Source organism: Temnothorax longispinosus, chromosome 11 (assembly GCF_030848805.1).
Source record: "Temnothorax longispinosus isolate EJ_2023e chromosome 11, Tlon_JGU_v1, whole genome shotgun sequence".
Lineage (NCBI taxonomy): Eukaryota > Metazoa > Arthropoda > Insecta > Hymenoptera > Formicidae > Temnothorax > Temnothorax longispinosus.
The window spans coordinates 14,516,875-14,544,272 of record NC_092368.1 but is presented as its reverse complement, the minus strand read 5'-3'; the positions used below and the strand labels follow the sequence as shown (position 1 = coordinate 14,544,272).

The window sequence follows — 27,398 nt, the reverse complement described above, 5'->3', positions numbered from 1 at the left end:
CGCAAAACGGAACTCCGTTATCCCGAGCTCTTCCGAGAACGATACTTACGAGCCGTTTACTTTTTGAAAGTGGTGTAAGTTCAATTTCGAAAGAAATAAGTTAAAACTTGTTTCTTTTACAGATTTTTACTTACCTTTTATTTTTTTTCTATTTTGAATTCAATGTTTTACAATATTTTTCCGAATAAATCAATAGAAGCTTGGTTGTTAAACGAAATTACATAAATGATTTTTTTGAAAGTGATATAAGTCGAGTTTTGACAATTTGTTTTAAACCGCGAACGCTCTTGAGCAATAATTCGAACAAATCGTTTGCACAAGAAAAGGTGCTCAAGTAAACAGCCTTAGGCTGTGCGATTCAATTGAATTAAGATATCGTTAACAACACTGTATGCTGCAAATGATAGCTCTGTTTGTTCTAAAAATTATTAATTATTAATCTTAAATATTTATATCGAATTAATATAATTTGACATAATATATTTAATAACATATTTTTGTTATTTTTTATTACTATTTATATTTTAAAATTATATTTATAATCTATTTTAATTAAAATTTAAATATAAATTTTTGTAAGACATTTTATAAATGGTTTTGATAGCTCATTATTTTTGCAAGTGGTATACGTTTACTTGCGGTCAACAAAAACATTAGTTTTAATAAACGTTTTAATTTTATAAAAATGGTCACATAATAAAATTGCACATGTCTAGGATGTTAAAAACATTAAACAAGCATCTGAGCGTTTAAAAATATTTTTAAACAGAGTAAAATGCATAACATTAAATATCTGAAAACAAGAAAAAAATACTTAATATTCATTAAAAAAAAAACACGGCAATAAAAATCGACGAACCTTGGAAGCGCGTTGTGATTAATGAAAAATAAGATATGTGGATGATATAGATTGCAATAAATTGAAATATTTATGTGCTATAGTATATTGTACAACTAGTGGGAAAAGTGGTCGATTCTGAATGAGTGCGACCATTACACTCATTTGGGCTCGACCACTCTTCCCACGAGTTGTTCATCATACTATTTTTCCTAACAAGAGCGTGAAACAGGCCGCTTTTCGCGCTTGTTTTACAATTTCATTTCTCCACTAGTTGAGAAATGGCTCCATTTTTCAACTAGTGAAGAAATGGATCGTTTTGCTCACTCAAAACAAGCGCGAAAAGCGGCCCATTTCACGCTCGCGTTAGGAAATAGTATGTTGTACTAGCCATTGACTAGCTTAGTACTAGCTAGAATTATTAAATCTCTCGGCAATCTTTACTGAACGATATTTTTACATAGAGTTTAAATTTTAATTGTTTAACATATTCGTATTTATATATTATAGACAGTATTGAGCATTTAAGGTATTAAATATTGTTTAGCAATTTGAAAAAATTTTCAGGTTCGTATTTTATATTACGTTATAACATATAAGGAGAATTTAAGCTGAATTATTACTGATACTCGATAGCGTAGTTGATAGAGTGAACGACTGTCACAAAATTTAATATAATGTTGTAACAAAACTTTATCTAGCAAAAATGGAACAATGAAAAAAATTAAAATTTTATTTTTCCATATATTTTTAATCTAGCCCAGGCTAGCTGATTACTAAACAGTTTTTCTAAGCTCGCTATGAGACAATTGTGTTTGTCGAGAATCTATAGAACTTTTAAAAGCGTTACATTACTGGACAGGGGCAATATAAGACTAGTATCGGCTAGTTGATGACTGGATGCCGGCGAGGTTAAATTTCCACTTGGGATAGATAATAAAGAGAGATACAATTTCCGGGAAACGTGACGCTTTTAACTCGTTCCACGCAAAAAGCGAGGAACGAGTGAAAAATGGAAAATGGGTATTAAAAGCAGGGTGGAAATTTATATAAATGAAATAAAAGATTAAAGTTTTATTTATTTACGATTTAATAATTCGCTCTATTTTCCGTTTTCCAGAGAACTTATTTTTCTTTCGTCTCTTACTTCTCGGTTTTATATTTCATATTTCATATTATGAGCCAAATCGAAGGCGCTTCTGTGGACGTTCTTACGTTGAAAATATCGGAATTGACGCGACGCGACGCGTTCCAGGATTAATTTTGCTCGTCGCGCAAGAGCGAATCGAAATTCCGCGTTCTTGAGGAACTTGACGGAATTGATGACGCCTATTGTCTTGAGATAAGGACTCGAATTAACTTACAAGGAGGGTGGGCACACATTCCGGAAAACGGAAACGAGGGTGCGTTCAGGACCGACACCCGGCAAGGAGAGTACAAGAAGGGTTCGCGAATTTCGAGGATTCGCGCGCACAAGAGGTCGGATTATTAAATTTAATTAACACCCGTGAAACGGCGTTCTCTCGCGTCGACGAGACTCGGTCGTTGAAACAAACCCGCGCCCGGGAATACGATAAGAATATAGTGGCGGTAAGTACCATTGTTAACGTCTTGCGACGATTCTTTTTTTTATATAGATATATTGTTTTATGTCATTATAAATATCTGCTGTATTCATCGGTCGGATGGAGAAAAGAATCGATGGTTTCGGAATGGAAATAGACAGTCTGCGATTATTTTCGTAAAGATAAAATCTTCGATGGGGAAATGCAAATTATTTAGCCACTCGTTGCACATTTACAGACTCTCTTATATCTAAATTAATCAATATCTTTATTACTTCAGCTTGTGCAAAGTGGTGCAGACTCTCTTATTTAGGATTCTTCTATTTTATACAGTAGTCGTCAATCGATTCACCGCTCGGCGAATAAATCTTAATGCGCCGCGACGGCAAACGCCGCGTGTCAAAAGCGGGATTTTTGCGCGCGATAATTCCCGAATTTCGTAATCGCACGTTTGTCGCAGATGCGCGCTCGGTATCGCGTTTCTCACGAAGGTGGGCGGGCGCACGTCTCACGGGGAAATTTCGGAATTGTCCCGCAAACCAGTCCTCCAATTAGTGGCTACGTCCGGTGTCCCGGATCGTCTCTCCCACCCTCCTGTCCATCCTCGTGCCCGATGTCGCGCGGCATCGAGGTGCGACGCAGGCAGGCAGGTAGATGTAGCCCGGAGAGGACTGGCCGAGGGCAACATTGCGACGTTTATGACAGCCGAATGGAGCGACACGCATATGCATGTTGCATGACCGCGCCATATGGAGACAATGTAGCATGATTAAACAGTCACGCGATGCAAACTACAGCCCCGTGTTCGGCGGGACGCGGTTAGCTGCAACCGAAACGGCCGGCCTGTTTGCGAAACGCAAGCAGTCGTGCGTCTTTAAATGCGAAGCTTTCCCCTATTTACGACGGCGGGGCACACAAACGGAGGAAATTAAACTTAAAATATAAAACCGACTGAGTGGGAACGCGGGGGAGAAAGTCGGGAAATAATTAACTAGGCGGAAAAGGAACGTAAGAGGATATCGAGAAGTGAAAAGGAAAATTTAACGAGAAACGGGGAAGCCTCGATGATAATCGGATAATAATAAGCAGCGGACGAAGCGAGATTTTATTATTTGATTTTTTCAGAGAAGGAATGCTCGAATATTAATTTTATACGATTGTAGGTAGTCCAAGATCGTATTCCGGCTTGTCTCAACGGCTGTCGTAACTGCGCCTTCACCTCCTTCAATCGGAACGGAGGAAAATTCCCCCGAGAGCCCAGGCTGATTGCTAATTTGTCCCCCGATTTAATCGCGCCGTCAGTTAGCGAGGCGAGGAAGCTGAGTATTTACATTTTCTTCCTGCGATTACCGGCGGATGTGACGTCGCATCAGCGATCCGCGCGCGCAAAAAGAATTACTCCGCGCGAGATAATGAATCGCGGCCCTTCGGCTGATGAAATCGTTTCGCTATTAAAGTCTCCCCCCACCCCCCCGAATTAAAAGCGGATTGAGGCGGCAGGTCGTTTCGCGCGAAAAAAGGCGGGTTTTATATAAGTACTCGGCGAATTTTATTTCGCGAATTAAACGTCCACAAAGTAAACTGTATAATTTTTCGCAGCATAAAATTTTCCCCGGAAATATATTATCAGTTTGGTATAATTTGGTATATAAATTAGTTTTGATATAATTTTTATACGCTTTTATTATATTTAGTATAATTTATACACGCGTTAAAGTAAAAATAATCGGCGGACTAGAATATAAAAATTGCGGGAATATTGAATGACGAATATTTTAATTTAAAGTGTCAATCACTCGAACGGTCTCATTTGGTTGCCCCGAAAAAGTGGAACAATTGATGAACTTCGTGTGAATAAATAATTTGATTATTTCTACACTTAAAGCTCTGCTATAATTTGCTCTAAATAATTTAAAATTGAAATTTTGCAATGTTGGAGATATATATCTATTATTAATATCTTCAGCAATCATCAGATTTTTTAAATCTATTGATTATTTTTCAAAGTGATTTCAATTTATCCACGAAATTCGGAGAATTATGACGGTCCTTCAAAGAAAGAAACGTAATAAAAATAAAATTTAATGGACTCGAATATTTACTCGGCGTAAACGTTCCCGCAATTGGAAAGTTTTCTTCGCGCGACCGATGTCGGGAACAAGGAATTTGACGAGCGGACGACGAGCGCGTGTTGAAAGGGGGTCCAGGCTTCCTTCGAGCGGACGCTCGGGGGCAGGAGGGGGGTAGGAGAGGGGTCGAGTTGGCAAAAAAGGATGAAGGAAAGTAAATCGCCGAGTTCCCGTCGTTTCAATTGACATCCCGCCGGCCGGTCTGTGTTCCGCGAAAGCGTTTTCGCTCCGCCGCGCCGCGCCACGCCGTCGGGCCCCGCCGGGCCCCACCGATGACGGCGGTGGAGACCCCTCGACCGCAGAAACAGCCGCGCCACGCCTCCGGGGCCCGTCGATTAGCCTTTTTTGCAGAGTCCCACCGCGCCGCGCATTATACACGTAATAACAGCGGGACAAACTCGTGGCCAGGTGAAGCCTCGATTGAGAAAGAGCGAGGGACAGGGGTAGGGTGGGGGAGGGGGGAAACGGAGGGATGGAGGGAAAGAGAAACGGATTATTTCGCGTCGCAGGGGGAACGGGCACGAGTTCTCGCGATTCCTCACCGCGGCATCAGGCTCGGATTGCATGATTGGCTTCGTGACTCCCTAATTCTCAAATTCTTGCGTCTGCAATGGCGGAACTCCCCTTAAATTATTTTCGGATTCTCACAGATCCGGAACTCGAAGCGCTCAAAATTTCGAATTGTCTGTTTGAAAATTCTCCAGCTCCTCGCTCCCGAGGGACTACTCTTATTACTCAAATCATGATCATTCCTTCACTCTTAGGAAAAATATAAAAAACCCAGGGGCTCCCAGAGGGGTTCACAGTCTTGCGGGAACGATCGCGGTATTCGCGGTAATTAAATTAAGGGCATCGCTCGCACGATAATGCCACTGCATTTCTGTTGACGCATGCATAATAACGTCGACGAGTACCACAAGTATGCACCTCCGAGCCGTTTCTAACATTCCCCCGAGCAATCCATTCCTGCAATGATGACGACGATGACGATGGCGGTGGCGGCGGCGGCGGCCGCGACGACGACGAGGGCGACGAAGGGAATGGAGCGCGAGGCAAGAAACTCCATGGGTATCTTCTCGTCTGTTTCTGCGGTCTCTCCTCGAAGTCCGTCATTACTCTAATGATACCCTCGTGTCCCTTCCCTCACGCTTCCCTCCCGCCTTTCCCTTTGATCGCTCCTTTTTCGTGGGCCGCGCCGGATAGCGCGCCGCCATTTTTAAGTGGTCGGCTGGGTTGCCTTACCAGCGCAGGGGTTACCAGGTAATGGCGATCGGCATGTTTGCGGACGACTCTGCGATTTTGCGTGGAGGGGGTGAGGGAGGGGGAGAGGGCGGCGGGGAAGAGGACTCCCCGAGATGCGATGCGACAGAGGGTGCCGAAGAGATAATGCAGTCGGCTCATTAAACGACGAATGAATCCGTCAAGGTGATGCCGCGCAATTCTTTCGGCAATCAGCGACCCTTTCCCAAGATCAAAGAAGAGTTTACACACACACACACCGTAAATCGTGCATGGCGTCCAATTACCCATTTGCATCTGGAGAACGGATAAAGATTGAAAAGTTATTTTGAATTTGTACACATTATTATAAGATAGATTTAAATTAAATTCAGTAAGGAGGTAAATTTTTTAAGCGAGTAAGTAGGGTTTCACATAAAAATGAAAGTAACGGAGAAATTAAAAAAATTCGCTATTTTAGAAACTATTCTTTTCGGACTTTTCTGATATCTAAAAAGAAATTGAAGAGAATAACTGTTTTGCTCGCTTGAAATATAATAAATTGATAAATAGAAAACATTTGGATAAAATCAGGTGAAGAGATAAATTGTTCCAAGCAAATAAAAATTACATGTGCTTTGAGATGAAATATCTCGGGAAATAAATTAGAGAAATGGAATACATATTTGAAAACCTTTTTCTGTATGCTTTCAAAAGGTCTTTTTCGGTCTCTTAAAATAGACATTTGGTACATTGCTTTCACGAGACAATCCTTTGTGATTTTTTGCAATTTTTTCGCGAAATCACAGGAAACGAGTCCGACTCTCGGTTTTCCGACTCACTTCGCTTCGATCACGCAATTCTTCAGCGGTGGGAAGAAAACTGCTGACGCACTTCTGACGCTGTTCCTCTTGCTTGTAAAGCGAGAGGGAAAGAAAGGGAGGAAGAGAGAAAGAAAGAGAGGCATGAGACGCGGTGAAAAGTCCGAGAAATGTCGTCTGGCGCGACATCGATCTCTCGGAAGGTCGGAAAGGCAGCCGTATGTGTTCGCGTCTGCGAAAGTGCCACATAATGAAACCTTATAAGCGTAAGTGCCGCCTGCATTCGTGAGATGTGACGTCTGAAAAATTTGCCGAATCGTCGTGGAGGGACGTCCGAAGGTTATACGGGGTGTCTTGGATACCCACGGTATCTCCCGCAGATTGAGTTTGAAGTCGAATCTTCCTGAGGCAAAAATCTTAGAACATTTTCTTCAATTTTCGACATTTGACGTGCGACTTATTAGAGTAAAATTTTAGTTAATCCTTAAATGCACAATTTTTTGCAGCATTCTATTTTTTAAATAAATAATAACCTTCTGGGCCTTCCTATCCGAAAGGGAAAGAAGGGCCTGCAGAGAAGGCCCTTTATATTATAGATATATATACAAAGCCACGCGTTTTCTGTTCAAGTTTCATAAGATAAGAGAAAATACACTGAGCAAGGAAAAGTCGCTTTGCATATATATGCAAAGCTGCACATTTAAGGATTAAGATAATAATACAATTCTGCGGAAATAAAGTTTTGTGTAATAAATTATAATAGTAGTAACAGTGTAATCAAACTAAAATTAAAATAAAATAAAATTTAATTAAAAAATGCAGAAGACGGATGAAGGACGAATCTTATTTTGTATAAAAATAAAATGAAAATTGACTCAAATCTAATATGAGAATAAATTTTTGTTATTTTTTATATTTGTAAACTTTATGTTTCGTGACTCGGTTTCTAAAATTTCTGTTTTTGAGAAAACAGGCGATTTCTGAGACATCCTGTATGTTCGTCGATTCAGGCTCGCCAGAAAGAGTTGAAAAATTCGGCTAGGCGATTGCCGGGGGAAATTTCGACGAAAAGCATGGAAAATCTCAAAAATCTGGACCAGTCCTATTCTCATTGAATAGATGGTTTGCTTTTGTTCGTGAAATAACTTTTTTTTTGTATGTAGTAAATGTACGGTGTGTGTTTTGTAGAGAATATATGCAATTTTGTTGGTAGTTTTGGAACCCATTTTGCATTCATCTAGTGTTAAATTGAGCAACAATATTTTTTTTTTACTTCTTTTTGGAAATATATTTTAAACAGTAATATAATCGAATATTTAAATACCGCATTTGGAGGAAGAGGAATGCAACTGATACCCTCATAATGCATTTTTTTTTGTTGCTGAATATTTACCTTTGGCATTTTTAACTCGGTTTTTTATTTGGTCTTTAATCAATAAGATAATTTATTATATAGAGTTCTCATTAAGGAGAAAATGATATTTTTATTTGTTATTAATATTCTTTATTTATTTCTTTCTTAATTAGATTAATAAGTTATTTATTAATCAAGAATCCTCATATATTTAAAAGTCTATTTATATATAATATAAGTAAAATATAAGTTTATTCTTGATTAATAAGAAACTTAACTATAAATTACTTTGTATATATTTTTTTTTGTTTACTATTTTTTTTCTCCAATTGTTAGGTATAATATTCCGAATAAGTGAATTGTGAATTACATTTTCGGAATATTATACTAACAATTGTCTTGCTACGTGTCGTCGACAAATGCAATAAACTCGATTAATCGATGTTAATCGCATTTTGGAAAGTTGTGAATTAATAATACGACACGTGAAGAGCATCTCGGTATATAGATAATATTTTCGAATGTACGCTATTCCCAATTGCATATTTCAAGTAAATCAGGACAGTCGTCGGAAAATGTTCTCTTTTGCGTCGAGTCGGCAAATATAATAAGCTCAATCCATTTAAATTGATATTAATCGCATCGCGGGCTGTTAGCCAATGAGCCACCATCGGATTATTGATGGCGTTTCGATAACAAGATACGGCACTTATGCAGTACCATCGGTAGTTAAATTTGTTGTTAATCTCGCCATTGTGTAATTTATTGAATTAATCGCCGTCGCGACGAAAAAATTTATGCGTTTTCTCACGAGAAGCACATTTTCGCGGAAATTTGTCGTTGACTTTCTCGATGCCGCGGAATTATTTCGACGCTTGGTAAACGTATGAAAAGAAGAAAATTGACAAGTGTACTAAATCATTTAACCAAAATATGTATTGGACGCTTAAGGTAAAGGTACCAATACCCGGACACTTAAGCATAGGAAATGTACCAATACCTGCGACACGTATCTGTGTCTATATAGATACCTTTAAAAAAAAATAAATTTATGAAAATAAAACGTTTGGATATTATAACTGAAGTTTCAAACTACAAGAAAAAATACTTTTATCTTTGATTTTAATTCGCGTTATATTTATAAATAATAAAGGTGTTCAGATATAGGTATATGTCCAGGTATTGGTATTACCTTTACCTTAACAGAATCAGATTTATCGTGAGAGTTTAAAAAAGAAATTGTTCATTTTTTCCGTATTTTTATTTCGTTTTGTGATATATTTTGATGATGAAATGTACACGGTTTAACTTCCATATATTGTTATATATATATATTTATATTTACTATTAGACTTTAGAGGTTATAGAAATTAAAAAAAAAACACGTGACACGTTCTATTTTTTAATAGAAATATTTCGGTATAGAGATAGAGATTCGTGTGGGCTATTATCTTACAAACTTTATTTTACGCTTTCAATTTAGATTTTGATATTTAGTAAACTGGATATTCGTAAAAGAGACACGTGACACGTTCTATTTTTAAATAGAAATACTTCGTAAAAGTAGAGTTTTGTGTGGGCTATTAATTTATCTTGCAAAATTTATTTTACGCTTTAAATTCAGATTTCGATATTTAAGAAACTGGATATTCGTAAAGTTTATTTTTACCATGTCTCTCTCTCTCTACGAACCATAATACGGACAGAAACTTGATAGGAAACCGATAAGTATTTTTTGTCAGAATTTCATCGAGGGGGATGCACTGTGTGTCGGAGCGACGAAATCGCGTTTCATGGCTGGCCGTCCGGCCTTTTCGCGGCTCGGCAAGCAACAGCCCCGCAATGCTGTTCTCTCGTCGATAACGATAAACCTCTTCTGGGAACGACTTCCTCGAAGAAATTGCAAAATCCAACTCCGAGTTACCCCGAGATGGATCGAGAAAGAAACGACAAGCCAAATCGGTCATTTTATATACACTGTTAAATTCGTAGTGTCGAGTTATACTCAATTTTAATTATTTTTAACTTAATTGCAAATAAATAGAAATAAATAATTTAATTTAATTAATATTTATGAATAATAATCAGAAATAATCTAGATCATCTAATCTAAATTTAATATGAATCATAGCATTACAAATTATCTAACAAGGAAACCTCGCGAACTCGAAAATTCTGATTTTAATAAAACTTCCCACACATGTAGGGGGAGTAAAAAGATGAATTTAGATATTTTTTGTAGCTGCCCAAAAACGGTTTTAAGGGGTGAAACCACTTTAAACAAAAATTTTTTTTTTTTCAAAATTTTATTAATGTGGTTAAATAGAGATGTTTTTACCATAAAACTTTTATTTGAAACATTTTTTTATATCTCGAATACTTTTCGAAATATATCAAGAAAAGCAAAAAGCCGTTCTACATATGAGGGGTGGTTTCACCCCTTAAAACCGTTTTTGGGCAGCTACAAAAAATATCTAAATTCATCTTTTTAATCCCCCTACATGTGTGGGAAGTTTTATTATAAAATCAGAATTTTCGAGTTCGCGAGGTTTCCTTGTAAGTCGCGTTACTGCTGTTATAAAATCTAAAATTCTCAAAGTAAAATTATCGAGCAATTTGAAGCATTTTCCTCTTTTTACGACCTAATAAACTTAATTGGAATAATAATCAAAAATAATCTAGGTCATCTGATCTACATTTAATCTGAGAGTAATAGCATTATAAATTATCTAAATGAATTTCGCGTTATACTGCTGTTGTAAAATCCCAAATTTTTAAAGTAAAATGATCAAATAATTTGAAGTGTTATCATCCATTTTTTGCGAACTAAAGAAAAGACGTCTTTAATAAATAAAAATTATAGATTCTCCCTTTATATTTTTTCTCGGGCAGTTCTATCTCTCTTACGTCTCTCCTTATATATGTACAGTACGATCTTGTACGAGAGAAAGTAATTATTTGGTTTTCATCTCGCGCTCGTACCAGAGCGTCAACAGTCGTGCATCCTCGCGGCGCGCAGTTACTCTCTCGTCAAAGTACTCGCGAGCTCCCTTCCCGGGGACGACCAGAGTGCCGTACGTCTTCTCGGGACATCCCGTTACAAATTTCGGTCATAAAGCTTTGGCTCGTCTACTAACCCGTTGCCGGTTGTTGGTAGGAGTCGCACGTAATATCGATAACTCATCACCGACCGATCGGTTAAGAACCCCTCGGTAGTAATATGCACTCCACCCCGGGGAAATGATTAATGGCGCGAGTTTATGGGCCTCGCGCCCGAGATACCGCGCTATGGGTTGCACAGCCCCAGAAATTTGTAGCTGCTGCCAAACTTGTCCTGTCTACTTCATCACGCGAACCGCTGGGATGATCCTTATTTATCAAGGAGAAAGTCTCGATCGGCGCCTCGATGAATGAAGAGGAAGATTCGATCGGCGACCGCCCATAAATCGACCGAATCCTCATTGAATTCTGACGAGAAGACGAGAAGGAATTTGCAAGAGTGATTTAATCAATAATAACATACGGAGCGACGATGATAGTAATAATAATATTTCAATAAACAGCGCATCTCTATAAAAGATTAGGATTACATTAGAAAAAGGAGAGGAGTTAAACTTTATTGGAATAGAAACACATAATTGAAATAATTGACGCAAACTATAAAGGGGCACATAATGGAGAATTATTTCTAGATAAACTTAGCGATTGATCGAAAGCGAAAATAATTTCATCTCGAACGATATACTGAAATACTATATAATAATATTGCAAGCTGCATGTTGCTAACAGATTATTCTTATTTGTTCTCGTTGCGTTTCTGTCATCAGTTATCCTAGAAACCGGATTCCAAGATCCGTTAGGCTGTAAAAGTGAAGAGAAATCAAGTCAATTTCGAATCATTATATATAGTTATGTTTTTATGGCATAAAGAAAGATCCGTCCATATTATTGATAATCGCATATATTTTTCGCGACGTCCTGTGCGGTGTGAGGCTGATACGTCAAATGGACCGTGATATCCTGCAGGAAAGACATGAATAATAATGCGACAGCGAACTATTGCCGGCGTACGTGACACGCGATGACGTCCGTAATCACCGATTGATTGGTCGCCCGTCGTTTGATAACGAGAGCGGAATAATTGTCAGGAACAATTATCAGCGCAGGCTTAATCTCTTCAAGGTCGCGAAAACCGCAATGATTTAATTTGAAACGAAATTGCCTGAAACCGAATTTTTAATAAAGCGCTGAATAAAAAATCGCATCATACGTCACAAACTGATGGAACAGGTGACTTCGACAGATTTACGAAAAATGCGTAACGCCAGTTTTGTTTATAAATCTAGACCTCTCGCTACTTTATCGGTAACTAAATATTCTTGTGCTAGATAGATCTAATTGTTACAGTAGTTTCAGGATAACATCGTTGTATATAGCTGTAACGTGCTCGTCCATTCTTTTGCATTTTATATCTTAATATTGCAAGTGCGAGGCTCCATCGAATATATTACATTAATCGCGCGCGCACGCGAGAAAGAGAAAGCGAGAGATCTCGCACGAGGATATCGTTGCAAGAATGCGATTCGCGCTGTGTAATCGCGAACAATTCGTCCGGCTCGCATCGCGTCGCGGCGCGTCGGCGGGGAAGTAATCCGCATTGCATTCCGATTTGCATTCGAATGCAATCTGCGTTAATAGAGCCCGCGTCGCGCGTCGCGCCACCGGGACCGGAGTAATTCATCTCTATCTGCGGTCCGGGATAAGACAAGATTTATGGGAGCGAGCGGCCGTCGATTTGGCCGTATCTACTCGCAGCAGCCGGTAATTCGGTTCTATCGCCGGACCCGTCGTCTCTTGAGCTTTGCGAAAGGAGGGAGACAGACGAGCGAGGAGAAGGGCAGGGGGGATAGACGGGAGAGAGAGAGAGAACGGACCCGGGGAACCCTTTTTAGGTAGATTGATGGAATAAGTTTATTTATTCCGGAATCGATAGCCTGGCCGGAACACGCGACGCGATATAAGAGGAGCGAAGTACGGTACAAACGGGCGGAGATTATTGCGAAAAATGGAGAGCTTATTTTTCCGAGCGAGCTTATTTTTCCACCATGAAAATGGAGATTACGGCGTTATAAAGCGCTGCGGGAGGACTTTACGTAACGCGTAATCTCCATCTTTTTTATTAAACGCGGATATAAGATGACTTATTCGCGGGGAATAGGCTCTTTGAATCCGGACTTGATAAATCTGATGAAGAATAATGAAAAGAAACAAGGGTAATATATATTGTAATAATAATGATAATAATGTTGAATATATATATATATATATATATATATATATATATATATATATAACGTGTATAATAAAATTATAAGGCTAAGAATAGAGAAATCTAGCAAATTGTCGAGAAATCGATAATATCCGATTTTGGTAAAGCTATTTCTATATGCCTTCGTGTTTTTAGCTTTTGTTCGCGTTTCATCAGATTTTCATTCCGCGCAGCTTTATATCGACATTGCACCATTGATATCTCTTCCATTGATAAGGCATTCGACGACGCGTGTAATCTCAGGGGGTATCTAATTAATGATCGTCGTACAGCAGAGTCCCGCGGGAGGAGGAGTACGCACGCCGGCCGTCCGAGAGTTTAATTAAAACTCTGCCAACGTACATCGAACTCGACAATATGGGCTTAATGCCGGGTCCCCCGTGAAATAAAAAGAAGGAAACGAGGACAAGTAAAATAAAGCACGTGCGACGAAACGCCGCGCCCGTGTACCTAGTGATGGGATTGAAATAGGGATCTGTATAGACGAACCAGTGAATAAGCCATCAATGAGCAAATATTCAATACATATGTATTTGCACATATGCCCACAAAAATTATATACATAATTTTTCTGATTCTTAATATTAAATTAATATTTAATATTAATAAAAAATTTTAGTTATATGTGTATACAAACTGTTAAATTCGTAGTGTAATAAATTTGAGTCATTTTAACAGTTCCTATAAATCGCCACTGCTCCTACTTAATGCAATGTTAATTTAATTAAACCAACGGAGTTAAAATAATACTGTTTTGTAATAAACTTCGACACACATTTGTTAAAAATAACAAAATGTTATTTAGCTCGAGGTATTTGTTTAAATTTCATATTTTAATAATTGCCAGTGTAGTTATTAAAACAAATTCAAATAGAGAATGATACGTAATATTTTGAAGAATAATACATTTTAGTTATTGAAGAAGATTGCATAAAGCACGATATATTAAATAATTAAAAAAGGGACTGTGCGCGTTACACAGATAATTCTTTTCTTAATTTATAGATATTTACTATTTAAATGAGAATGTCTAATGATTTCATAGATTCTAATCTTCTTATCAAACTAAACACCTGACAAAAATAGTTTTTGAAATTTAATTTCGGATTCTCTCACGCAAATCTCGGTTTTTTTTTCCAAATACAATCCGGATACAAATTATTGATACCTTTTCTATACTCGTGCGATTTCGCGGTTGGAATTCGTTATTCGTTTCGCATCGTCGCTATCGCCATCCCTTTCCCCCCTCTCCCCCCCGCCTTTCTGCCAATTCTTTCCCATCCTGCCGCGGCTCGTAGATTACGCTCGTCGAACGAAACTATTTTTCTCTTCAATAGGACGAGATTATCGATTGCTCGCAGCGAAAGCGCCACGTAATCCGCCCTGAAGGGGAAAGAAAAAAGCTCGCAAGCACACAGCGCGAGATTCGACGCGTTAATGGCTGGAATAGGGTCAGAAAAGGGCGAGCGGCCAGAAGAGGCAAAACGCCAGAGCGACGAAAAACGGGAGAGGTATTAACCTGCGATTCGTTATTTTGGGAAAGAACAGTGCGATCGCGATGGCGATTTCTGGGCACGTGGTGAAAAAAAATCGACCGTACGATCGAGAATGAAAGGAATCACAGCGGATTCAATGATTTAATTCCTGGAGGGAAAAAGGGAAGAAGCTTAATCTAGTTTCGTAAATTCGTGCATTGAATCTCTCTCAGCTTAATTGAATGATCTTGAAAGGTTAAACGCGGGATCGACGAAGAAATCGGAAATAGGCGAGAGAAATTAAGAAATCGGGTATAGAACGGGGAAAATTGTGATCAACTTAAGTTATAACTAAATATTTCGTCGATCTGAATCAGCCTTTTCGGCATTTCGCTTTACCAATGTTCATTAAATTCCGGTGAATAATTTCGCGATTGAACGTCACTTTAACTCGCTCGCCCGCGCAGTCGATACCGACCCCCTTTAACCCTTTGCGATCAAAACTTCTCGCAAATGAGCGAAATCAAGTATTTCGTTCTCGATTTCGTCTGATCGGTCGATTTAAACGTGAATCAAATAATTTTTACTACCTCGGAGGAATTTATGGCGATCTCAAAAACATAATTTGCCGGTTGTAATTGCATGCGGATACTGCAGATTACGAGCGCTTGAAGAATTATGCAACAAGTTATGTCGCAACGCATTATCGAGTCCAACTCGATATATTTCTTTTTCCTGTGACTTGAATTCAACGCCGCAACAGGATTACGTAACACAAATGTACTCGTATTTTGTTTCAGCGACTTCCAAAATCAGATCAATCAATCAATATACTGAAATCAATTTAAGTCTTCTTGCATTTTAAAGTCTTTGCATTACTCTGCTTATCTTCTTCACAAACTTATGAATCCAATTCGATTTAAAATTGCAAGGAGGTACTTTTCATCGCCAATTTTCTATCGAGTTCCCGTGCAAATGTGCGCGAATCTCGTTGAGCCTAATAAAATAATCGCGTTAATCCGCCGGACATTTCCGCCAATCCCGGCACGTGCGCGTTCGTGAACGATCGATCGGTTTACGCGATCGCGCGCGAATTGAATTAGCGGCGGCGTTTATCGGTGCGCGCGTACCCCTCTCGGGGTACGGGGGAGAGTAGCCGAGAGCTTACGGGATTCAAGCGGGGCCGGTTAATCGCGGAAATATCGTCGCGTGCCGGCGCGGCGCGGCGTACCCGCGCGCTCTCGTGAATATAATCGCCCCCGCCGCGGACGCGTTAATTCGTCACGCGACGCGTGTCGCGTCCTGACCAATTTACTTTCGCACCTCTACCACGACCGCAAATCGCACGTGCTTCCCACGTGACTATCCCTCGGCGGATCGGCGCGCTACTCATTTTTTATTTACGTCCCTTAAAGTGGGGCGTGGGACGGAGTGCTGAGCCTCGTGGTCGACAATGTATAGGTACCTTATTCCGCGAAGTCGCGCCATTCAATTTAATCCGCTATCGCAATTGTATCCGATTACGTTCGGGCTATATTTATGAGGGACGCGTGCAAAGATAATATATTCGCGCGAACGAAAAAGAAAAAAGAGAGAGAGAGAATATATGTGTTCTCCAAACGCGTCCGAACTTCGGCGAATCGAGCGTTCTCGGGGAAAAACAAAGCGAGAAAATAAATACGACTCGATGGAAACATTACGTCGGGGCTGAGACGTGCTAAAATGGAATACGATTCAAACTCGAATTCGAAAGAGCGTGTGCCGTTCGACGCGACGCGACGTCGCGTCGCCGAGTTACGAACGCGGCGCGGCAATTTTCTAGAAATGCCGCGCGCTCCTAACGCACCCGCATCGAACAATCATTGCGACAATTGCGCCGACAATTGTTCGTTAATTGCGGGCGAGCTGATCCCTAATGAGGACACTGCACGTGCGACGTTATTGCGCGGCGGGCACGTCACGCGGAATAAGAGAAGCGACGGAAAGACTATTATTATGGCAAACAATCATCAATCATCGATAATAATTATTATATTTATTACATTATTATATGTGATCTATCATGTAATTATTTGCAACGTTATATGTCGCAACATACATCAATTTGTGTATTGTGGCGCGTGACGTCATAAGTAATTAAGTAATTGCATTAATATTACAATTGCACTATTATTATTATAAAATCGTTCGGTTGCTAAAAAGTCTAGGTATACAAAGAAACGCGTAATTGTGTTCATTCGTTATACTTTTACTTCACTCTACTCGATTTATTGGCTCTCCGTCATTTCTATAAAAAGTAGTTTTTGCCGTCGTAATTTTTATTTCAATTAAAAATATGAAATGCGAAATAAACCGCTCTACAGATACGTAAAAGCATCGTTTTTCTATAACGAGAAACGGATTAAAAGTGGTTTCGAAGTTCTTCGCAGATTGTTAATCGTCGAGATTCGCTGGAGTTTTTAATATTGTAAAAAATAATACACAATGTTACTATTAATGACAATCCGTTTTTCATTTTATAACGATCTCAATATTTATACAAGCAAATCAATCAGATAACTTACAAGTTTTTATTAATTTAAAATCTTGTACACTGAAAAAAAATTCTTGGTAATCTTGTGAGATACACTTAGTAACAGTTCTTTTTAAAATATTTGATTATTATTACCGAATATGATATTAATAACAAAACATTTTGTAATAATTATAAACATTTTGAAAGAGCCAATTTTGCGTTTAGTTGAGCCAACTAAATTATATAGTACTTATTATCAAATGGCTTAGTGATAAATAACAAACAGTTTGAGAATTAGTACTAAATTGTCTTAAAAAGCCTTATCTGATTGGTTTGTTGACAGTTACTCAATTATTTAGTAAGCAATTTGGTTATTTAGTAAATATTACTATAAATTTAGTAAGTATTGCTAATTCAGATTATTCTTTACGAAAGCTGTCAGTTTATTGTTCCGATCGTGCTGCATTTGTCTCATGAGCCTGAACCAGTTCATACATATTCGTCGATCCAAGCATTCGTGCCTGTACATACTCGTTTATCACTCGCGAAAGTGCATCATAAAACTCTACAGTTTTCGCGAAAGTACATTTTAAAGTTCTAAAAAATGAGTGAATTAGAAAATTCTCTCTTAATTTGACTTTAATATCTCATTGATGTGTTATAGGTTAACCTTTTAAAGGTTAACCTTTTAATACCTCAATGAGATGTTTAAGTCCCCAAATTAAGAGAAGATTTTCTAATTCACTAATTTCTTAGAACTTTACAATGTACTTTCGCGAAAACTGTAGTTTTACGATGCAATTTCGCGAGTGATGAACGAGTATGTAGGTACGAATGCTCGGATATATAATATACAAAATTTAATAACTATTAACAAAAAATTTGTTTACATTTAGCAACTCATTTTGTTATAATTATCAGAGTAGTTTGATAATATTTTCTAAACTATTTGATAATTATTAATAAACTATCAGTTTATAGTTACCAAACTGTTTGGTTACATTTATCATTACTTGGTAATAATTACCAATCTTTGCCAATAATTACCAAATATATCAGGTTTTATTACAATTATTTGTCAACATTAACCAAATTATTTCGTCACATTCACCTATACGTTTAGTTGAAGCTATTTCACCAGGTAGCTTGGTCACATTAACCAAGCCTGGATTATTATAACCAAGCCTTTTTTTCAGTGTATATTATAGCTTTCAAGTTTTTAAAAGTTTTAGTATACGATTTTTGTAATTGATATAAGATTTGTAGATCAATTTTTAAAATCTTACATTAAAAAGGTCTTATCTATCTGTTTCAAAGAAAATTTACGTTCCAATGTCACGCATTCTATTTTCGGATGCGGCGTTTTGATCCGATTGATCGATCAGCATGGAGAGTTCGCGGGAAAGGCCGCGGCGGTTCGATGTATGATGCCATCAATTGGAATAGTTTTAATCAACTTAACGGGCCGGAATTTATAGAGCGTTCGTAGAAACGGGTCGCCCGTGTTACTCGCGGCACTTTAATCGAATAAAAAGCCACCGTAATACCTAGAACGGATAACCAATGGTGTCCCTCCTGCCCCTTCGTCTCGATCGCTCTAAATTACGACGATCCTGAATCATCCACGTGTCGATGATCGAGATCGCTCGTTCAGTTCCGCAAAGGGTTCGAGAGTCTTCTTTTTTTCCTCTTTCGTGGATTTTCGAAGAGACTTATGTGGCACGAGTTTCTGACCTAAGGATGTAAAAAAGGTGATAAAATGAAAGATTATAAAATAAAACGACCACTTCTTTAATATAATCTTATTTTTTTATATAATTTTTTTTATTTTAATACATTTTTAAAACGATGAATCGATTTTTCTATATTGAGAAAATTCTGAATTTTTATTCTTAAAACAGTTTAACTTAACTATGGAGATCACTTCTTCATTACCGCTCTACAGCCTCAATTTAGCCTCTAATGATTATTTTTTATTTTCATAATTGAAATCCGATTTGCGTGGAAAAAAATTTACCAATGACGAAAAAGTGATTTCCACAATGTTAAACTATTTTAAAGACAGAAATTTAGAATATTTTTTTAATGGTATAGAGAAATTAATTCATCGTTCTAAAAAAATAAAAATTATTGAATTAAGATGGTTGTTTTATTTTATCTTTTTTTTTATATCTTGGCCCTGAAACTTTTGGATCTTACTATATACTCGGCGAAGCGGAATTGCGGGATGCGTTTGTTATGCATTCAACATCCAACGGTTTGGATCCGGCGATAGTCGGATCCGCAGAATGCGACTCGCCTCGCCTCACATCGCCTCGCTATCGATTGTGCCACGCCGTGCGGTATCGCGGACACGCGATTTATTCGGTAAAGGTAAAGCGCGTTTGGCAAATTGCGGAGAAAGCGGCACCGGTCGATCCTCATGTCATCGCGAGCGCATAAACGTCAGGCACGAGCGTACCCCGATCCCGTTGGATCCCGACTATAGCGGGGTGGAGGGGTACGAAACGAACGGGAGCGGAAGGGTAAAAGACCGTCATTTTCGGCCGACTCGGCCTTCACGCCTTCACAGGTCGGTGCAATTGGTGCGCAAAATCGAGCGGGAATCGAGTTTTTAATTAATAAACCATACATATGCGCTGAAATCCGGGGACGCGCGCGTATCCGAGGTATTTTCGGCGGTTCTCGCTGGAAAAAAAAAAAAAGTAATGACGGGTTCGCCGTTCCGCGAGAAAATGACAGCGGCGAGCAGTGAAAGTCAATATTTTCGAATATTGATGGCTCGTACATATTTCGAAGCTATTGTTACACACAAAGGTTTGTGTCGAAAAAAAAATGCGAACGATTTATCTACGGCTGGACGCGTCTCTCTCGCGTCAACGCGCGACCTTCCGAAGCGGAATTTATATCGATGCTGTAACCGTATCCGGCCTCCTAGCGATGTTACGCTAAAAGTTTTCCAACTTTTTGCGTTTTCACGAATTCGCGACAATTCGTGAAAGTCGCAGATACTAGCGAAAATCGGGATATCTCGCCCGCGAGACTTTCGACGCCAGAACGATTTTCTTCCAATGTGAGCGTTTCGTGAAACTGATCATGAAACGCATGCATTCGCACGCGGCAATATCCGACAGCTTGTATCAAAATTATCTGTTAATTTTCTAATCAATCTAATTAATTGTCTCTGCCCCTCTCTCTCTCTCTCTCTCTTTCTCTCATTTTACACGAAATGTGCTCCATCGCCCGTTAATCGGGCACCACATGCTTACACCCGCTTCCTCCACTCGCTCATTCCGAAACGCCGAATTTATTTGTTCGCCGCGTCCGCATTTCGCTTTTGTTGCGCCGCGGGCGAGACGGCGCGGGTGCAAGCGGACGGGCCTGAATGAATGAAATTACGTGGTGAGAATTAATTGTGCGGGTAAGTCGTCGCGGCGTGCCGGGCCGGGCCGAATCGGCCGCGCTCGTAATTAAATTAGCAGTTAGCACGGCGAAATGGTCCGCGCGTTAAACGATTGTGTAGGTAACAGGGTGGACGACGTGTGCGCGGGCCCCTCGCTCTTTCGCGGCTTTCGTTACACCGCCGAATCGCCGAATGAAACGCGGGACCTTTGTTTTTCTGTTTATCCTTCGCGCGCAGCGGGAAAAGGTGGTTTGTTCTCGCGTCCGGTCGGCGAACAGCCGAAAAAAGTAGAACGAGCTCCGCGCGACGCGAAACTCACGCGCCTCAATGCATTCTAGATTGCAAAACGCGAATGGGGGAAAAAATGTGCAATAATGTCGCGCTTTTTTTCGCGCTGCAATATCCGCGCGAGATGTAACCGGAGATTTGAAAAACGGATGCCGTAAACTACGTCGACGCTTAACTCGCGTCACGCAAATGTCTGCGACAGAATTTTTTATTAATTTCTGTATTGCGAAATGGACATCACAGGTTTTATGCCTTTCCATGTAGATTGACAGATTTAATTGCCGCGGAGACCTGTGGACTCTTGGTAGAATCTTTGGACCATAAAGTCCTTGGAGATTCGGTGGCAGTTGGCAGTTCTCTTAAAGCTAGTCTCTAAAGTTTCGTCCCTCGTCCCTCGTGACAGTTTTATTCTTATTAAAAATTTGGTAATTAAACTGCAAAGGAAATCTTTATATAAGTAAATTTGATTGAGATTAATTGAAAATTGAGAATTTGATGGAACGATTTTCTTCGACGTGCACAAAAATGAGCTTAAAGTTTTTAAAGTCCTCCGAATCCCCGAAGGGACCAAAGTTTTCAAACCGAATTAATCAAAATTAAGATTGAATGGATCAGATATATAGGTCGATAGGAAATAAGTGTACCAAAATTATATTTTTCAAATCTCTCACGCACAGATATCTTTTATTTTTCCTTAAAAAATTTTTATTAGTTTTAAAGAATAAAAAAATTTATATCTTTAAAACATTAAAATTATTTTTCTTTAAAGAATTTTTCTCTTAGGGATAGTTCTCTTTAATCCAGCACGTGCAATTATTAAAATTCCACTAATTGTTTTTATCCGCGTTTCTGTTTGCAGAGAGAACGATCAGATAATCGGCTCCTACTTGGAGATTGTGGACGTCACTCTTGAGGATTACGGCGAGTACAAATGCGAAGTCAGCAACGGCGTCGACGAGGAGATCACATTGGCAGCTCATGTGTTGCGAGGTCAGTAAGACTACGCGAAATCTCTTCAACTTCTCTTTGTCATCGTAAATTTTGAATAAAAACAGGATTGAATAATCCCGCATTAAATTTATTTTTTTATTTATTAATTTGTATTTATATTTTTGATATTAATTTAATACTTTTACGCGTTACGTGAATTTATCATTGAACGTTAATTTCTGGCGTTTTCAACGTAACATTTACTTTTTTTTTTAATACTATATCGAAATCCCGAAAGCTTTTTATGCGAAATGAGATCTGAAATATACCCGGCGGATGTTGTAATTAAATAATTTCGTTTGTTATTTACTGGTCGTGATTGTTAATTACAGTTCGACGCAAAACGCACTCGATCAATCTGAATGCTTTATTATTCGCGTATAAAAACAGACTAGCGTCGAATTCATTTTAATAATCGGTGGAAATGTCCGGGAAACATATCGGTCAACTAGCAAACCGCGCGCACGCTGACGATCCGCTTTATCGGTTTTAATTATTACAAATTAGTTTCGCGGACAAATTTGTTACAACGCGACGATAGAATCTTGTTTTTGAATTGGACTCAGATTTAATTCACCGTCAAATTTAATAGCGCGTGCATTTACACTGTATTGTTGCTATACCTTAATATTATTTTATGGTGAAAAGAAAGCAATAACTCTTTTATCTTTGCGCAAAAATCTTTATTTGTATTTTTTTATCAGAGTTAAAAAATTTTGGAATTAAATCATCCCTTTATTAAGATTTATTTATAATAGACCAATATTTCTGAAGTTCGAAAAGAACTTCGATTTCTTTTGATTTTAATATTATATTTATGTCATTACTAATTTGAACTATGTTTTTAGGATTTATTTATTTAGAAATAAATGTTTTTGAAATTTAAAAAGAATTTTTGTTTATTTTTCTAATATTTTTTATATTTATTTTACTGATTTTGCTTATAAACAATTTAATTGGGTTTGGAATCTTTTTTTAGAATTTTTGCAGTTTTATTATTTAATCGGATCGTATCGCCTTACAGATTTTGTTTTAGCACTACGCACAGTTATATTTACTACTTTTGCTTTTCCGAAAATCTCGAGCTCTCTCTCTTTGATTTGCAGAGCCCCAGTTCGTATTGAGTCTTCCGAATGGATCCTGGCGAAAGTCTCTCCTGCTGGCAGTCCTCGTTCTCGTGTTGCTGCTATCAGCCGGTGCATTTTACGCGCGTTGCTGGCTGCCACTCGCACTGTTTTGCAGAGACAAGTTCGGCCACCTCGAGGAGAGCGGTGAGCTCACAAATCATAAATAACTTCCCCGCGCGATCTCCGCCATTCAGCGATCGCAGTAAGAAATCCTCGAGAACTGCGGATATTCTGGAATTCCGTAGAAATTTGGAAATCGAAGCCCGAAGACCTGTAAAATCCCAGTTCTCCGCTCGTATTTCCCAAGAGCTTAAAGATACCGTAAAATCAACGACTGGTTCAACTTCTTAGAACTTCTCGGGGTTTGATCGCTCAGTCGCGCGAATTCTCTTTTTATTCTTAAGAGTGTTCCAAAACGCGAAAATCTTATGATTAAAAAATAAAAACACGCTTTTATGAGACAGAGAAATCCTCGAACCCGAAACTCCAGGGTCCCGGAAATCTCCCGGGAAACACCAAGGAGCAGAATTTAATTTTCTCCGTCTAAGACCTTACCTTCCACCCTCCTAGACTATCCTAATTTAAAGGCCTCTAAAACAGAATCTCGTTATCTAAAGACAAGGATACGGCTTGACATAAAATTCCAAGTCGCATGAATCGCGAGGATTTTTCCTTAATCCCGAGACTAAGGGGGATCCTGATGGGCTGAAGACTTCTCGCTCCATCCTCCCTTTATCCCTCTCGCTGGTCCGCCTTTTTTTGCGACGACAAATTTGCCGCGGCAAGGTGGGCGGGGAGACGCTGTCGAGATAATTATCAGCAACGTTTTTTCGTCCACTTAATTGCGACTCTTAATTACCGCGAGAAGTACCGCGAGACTCCGGCAGGGAAATTGAAGTGCAGGCTGTTCCTTGACCTCTTTTTTTATCGTATTTCCTACCTCTCGCCGATCGCCGTTTTAATCCCTGAAGGGCTTTCTTTTCTTCTCAGCTTTCCTTCAATTTGTTTAAATATTTTAAATAATATGCTGATAGCAGCGCGATCCGCGTAGGAATCCATTCCCAGGCGCTTCCGTTTCCAGATCCCTCTAGATCTCCAACCCCTTGTTTCTCCAACTGCATCGTCCCGGGGTCTTATGTATTGCAAATTGAAAGGGGTGGGTTTTTTTATGGGATTTCTTATCTTAAAAGAACACGAGACTCGAGGGAGGATAATTTTGTAGGTGAGAGAAAACGCAGCAATCTTTGTTTTGCAGCTGCATAATTTCAACGCACCGTCTCTCGCACACGCACAATACACCAGAATAAGAATAAGAAATCATAATAATGACCTCATAAGAATTCGTCTAGAAAGAGAAGTGTGAGAAAAATGATAATCTCGGTTCTAGAAAATCGAGTTACAGTCTTTGGTAATCTTAGAACTTAAAAATTTTAGATTTCACGGAATTGCAAAGTTGTGTGATTCTGAAACATTCTGATTTTTCTAAAAGCAGTCGGAAAATACGAAAGAATCTCGCAAGATAGGAATCCAGGAATGGCGGGGAGGGTCTTGAGAAAAGTCTTTCGAAAGTAGAAAATTCCGCCGAATTTTAATCCATCTAAAAGCAAGGAAAAGAACAGGAGGAGTAGAAGGGAGGGAAAAGAAGAATTTTCGCAGGCACAAAAGACGACGGCGGCGTCGTTTTATTCCTCTAGGACATTTTCCAGGAGGAAGAGTTCGCGTAAATAGGAGCCTCGATCTAGTTGAGGCTTAATGAGCTGCGTCCTTCCTTTTTTCTCTGGGTTTTTTTTCGTTTCCTCTTTCCTTCCTCCTTTTTGCTCACCTAACCGATCGCACTTTAATTCTTCCCGCCCTTTCGCAATTTACTTAAGTAACGCTAATTCCGCCGGGGGCAGGAACTTTCAAAGGATTTTACGCGGTCCCTTCTCTCTCTCTCTCTCTCTTTCTCGGCGTCGGCGCCGCGGCGTCGCCGTCGTTGCGCCGGGCGCTTCAATACTGCAGACACGCTGTAATATGAACGATGTAACTCGTTACACCGAGGTTCTCTCTTTGCATATTACGTTTAACAATTACGGTGGAATTATTACCGGCGTTTAGTCGTGCCTCACGATTAAAAATGACGGAGGTAGAGAAAGATTTAGTTCCTCCCTTTTCAGCTTGAAAACAGTAAAAATAAATACATGGAAACGTATTTATTTACGGAGGAAATATATAAAGCACGTTCAAATTCTGCATCAGTTATAATGAAATGTCATATTAACCACGTTGTCACATATCACTTTAAATTTGTGGAAGAGAATTGTTTTTACATAGTTTTCCGAATTCTCGACTATTTGTGGAAAAATTGAAATCCTATAAAAAACTTTTCTATTTGCGCATTAGTTTAATAAACACCACCGCTACCGGCGTTTAAGGAGGGAATTTCTTTTTTTTTCGCTAAATTTATCGCTTTTTTCTAATTTTCTGGTGAAGAAACTATACAACGGATCAATGCGAAATTTGGCATGTGGATTTATTTATCTCTTATCTATTCACAAAAAAATTAAAAATTATTTCCTCCTAAAAATACGCCTCCCACCCCTCTCGACGCGCGATGATCCCCAGTTGACGGTGTGCACGATTTGAGTCTTCCCATTAATCCTGCAACAAAAACCCAAGAACATTTTACTTTACACACATGTAGCTATCGTTTGACGAAAAAAAGCAATACGTTGAATATTTTTTTGTTTATAACAAAAAGATTGATCTATTTTTTTGGATCAATTGATATTTTGAGTTCAAAACATCACCGGATCCTCAATTTTTTTGTTCGCTTCGTCAAACGATAGCTACATGTGTGCGTAAAGTAAAATGTTCTTGGGTTTTTGTTGCAGGATTATTGAGAAGACTCAAATCGTGCACACCGTCAACTGGGGATCATCGCGCGTCGAGGGGGGGTGGGAGGCGTATTTTTGGGAGAAAATAATTTTTAATTTTTTTGTGAATAGATAAGAGATAAATAAATCCACATGCCAAATTTCGCATTGATCCGTTGTATAGTTTCTTCACTAGAAAATTAGAAAAAAGCGATAAATTTAGCGAAAAAAAAAGAAATTCCTCTCTTAAACATATGGGAAATATATGTATAAAGCACGTTCAAATTCTGCATCAGTTATGATAAATGTCATATTAACCACGTTGTCACATATCATTTTAAATTTGTGAAAAAGAATTTTTTTACATAGTTTTCCGAACTCTGGGCTATCTGTGGAAATATCGAAATTCCATAAAAGACTTCTCTTTTTGCATATTGTTTTAATACTACGGGATTGTTACCGGCGTTCAAACACGCCTTGCGATTAAAAATAATGAGATAAGGAAAAATACCTGTTCTTTCAGCTTAAAAACAATCCATTTATAAAAAAGGCGTGTGTTACCTGAGTGAATTTCGTTTGTATCGTAAAATTGAAGCCTCTTTTCCGCGATGCCGATTGGCTATCTCGATTGATTGCCGCGCCGCGTAGCTTGCTTCATCCCGTGAGGGACTGTCATCGCGGAGTGTGGCGAGTTTCGTGCGTGTATAGTGCGTCGTGTGTGTCATGATGTGACAGCTCGCGTCGTGTCGCGAGGTTAATCGTCCCGCGTCGTGTCGCGATTATTATACAATAACATAATGCTAAAGCTAAATGGCGCGCGCGAAGCGCGCGCGTCTGTAGTGTCTAGTAGGTATAAATACGTGAAAATGTATTTATTCATGAAGGAATATAAAGCATTCAAACTCCGCACCAATTATGATAAAAAATGTCATATTAACCACGTTGTCACATATTTTAAATTCATGAAAAAAAATTTTTTTGCACAGTCCGGGCTATATATGGAAAAATTGAAGTCCCACGAGGGACTTCTCTTGTCGCATTAGTTTAACAATTGCGATAGCATTTAAACTGGTTTCACGATAAAAAATGATGAAAGTAGAAATTATTCACTTTCTTTCCTTTTCCTTCCAGTTTGAAAACAATATAGGTATACTTAAATACGTGGAAACATATACTTTTCATATAAATGCGCGCTTTCACAATAAAATATTAACCACATATTATTTGTGAAAAAAAAATGTTTTGACACTGTTTTTAGAATTTTGGGCTATCTTTGGAAAAATCGAAGTCCTAGAGTCGCGTCTCGTTTTTCTAAATTTACGAATTTGTCGGACTTTTCTCGTACACAGTTCTCGTCCCGTCCGGAGAGTTTCTTCGGTTTCCGCCCTCTAGAATTTCAAATAAACGTCAGAGGATAGAGGGCGACTAAAGAACACGTTGTGCCGACCTAAATCTTCGCGACAGCTCCACCTCCTCGACGTCGTTTACCCT

General features: G+C 38.8%; 1 protein-coding gene across 1 annotated transcript in view; it reads left to right on the top strand.

Moving 5' to 3' along the window:
• Window positions 1-27,398, top strand: part of LOC139821265 (interleukin-1 receptor accessory protein-like 1-B) — a 175,023-nt gene that overhangs the window by 132,272 nt on the left and 15,353 nt on the right. Inside the window, exons 4-5 of the mRNA XM_071792172.1 lie at window positions 21,795-21,925; window positions 23,032-23,196. Coding sequence (XP_071648273.1) covers window positions 21,795-21,925; window positions 23,032-23,196 — 296 coding nt within the window. The remainder of the gene's footprint in view (window positions 1-21,794; window positions 21,926-23,031; window positions 23,197-27,398) is intronic.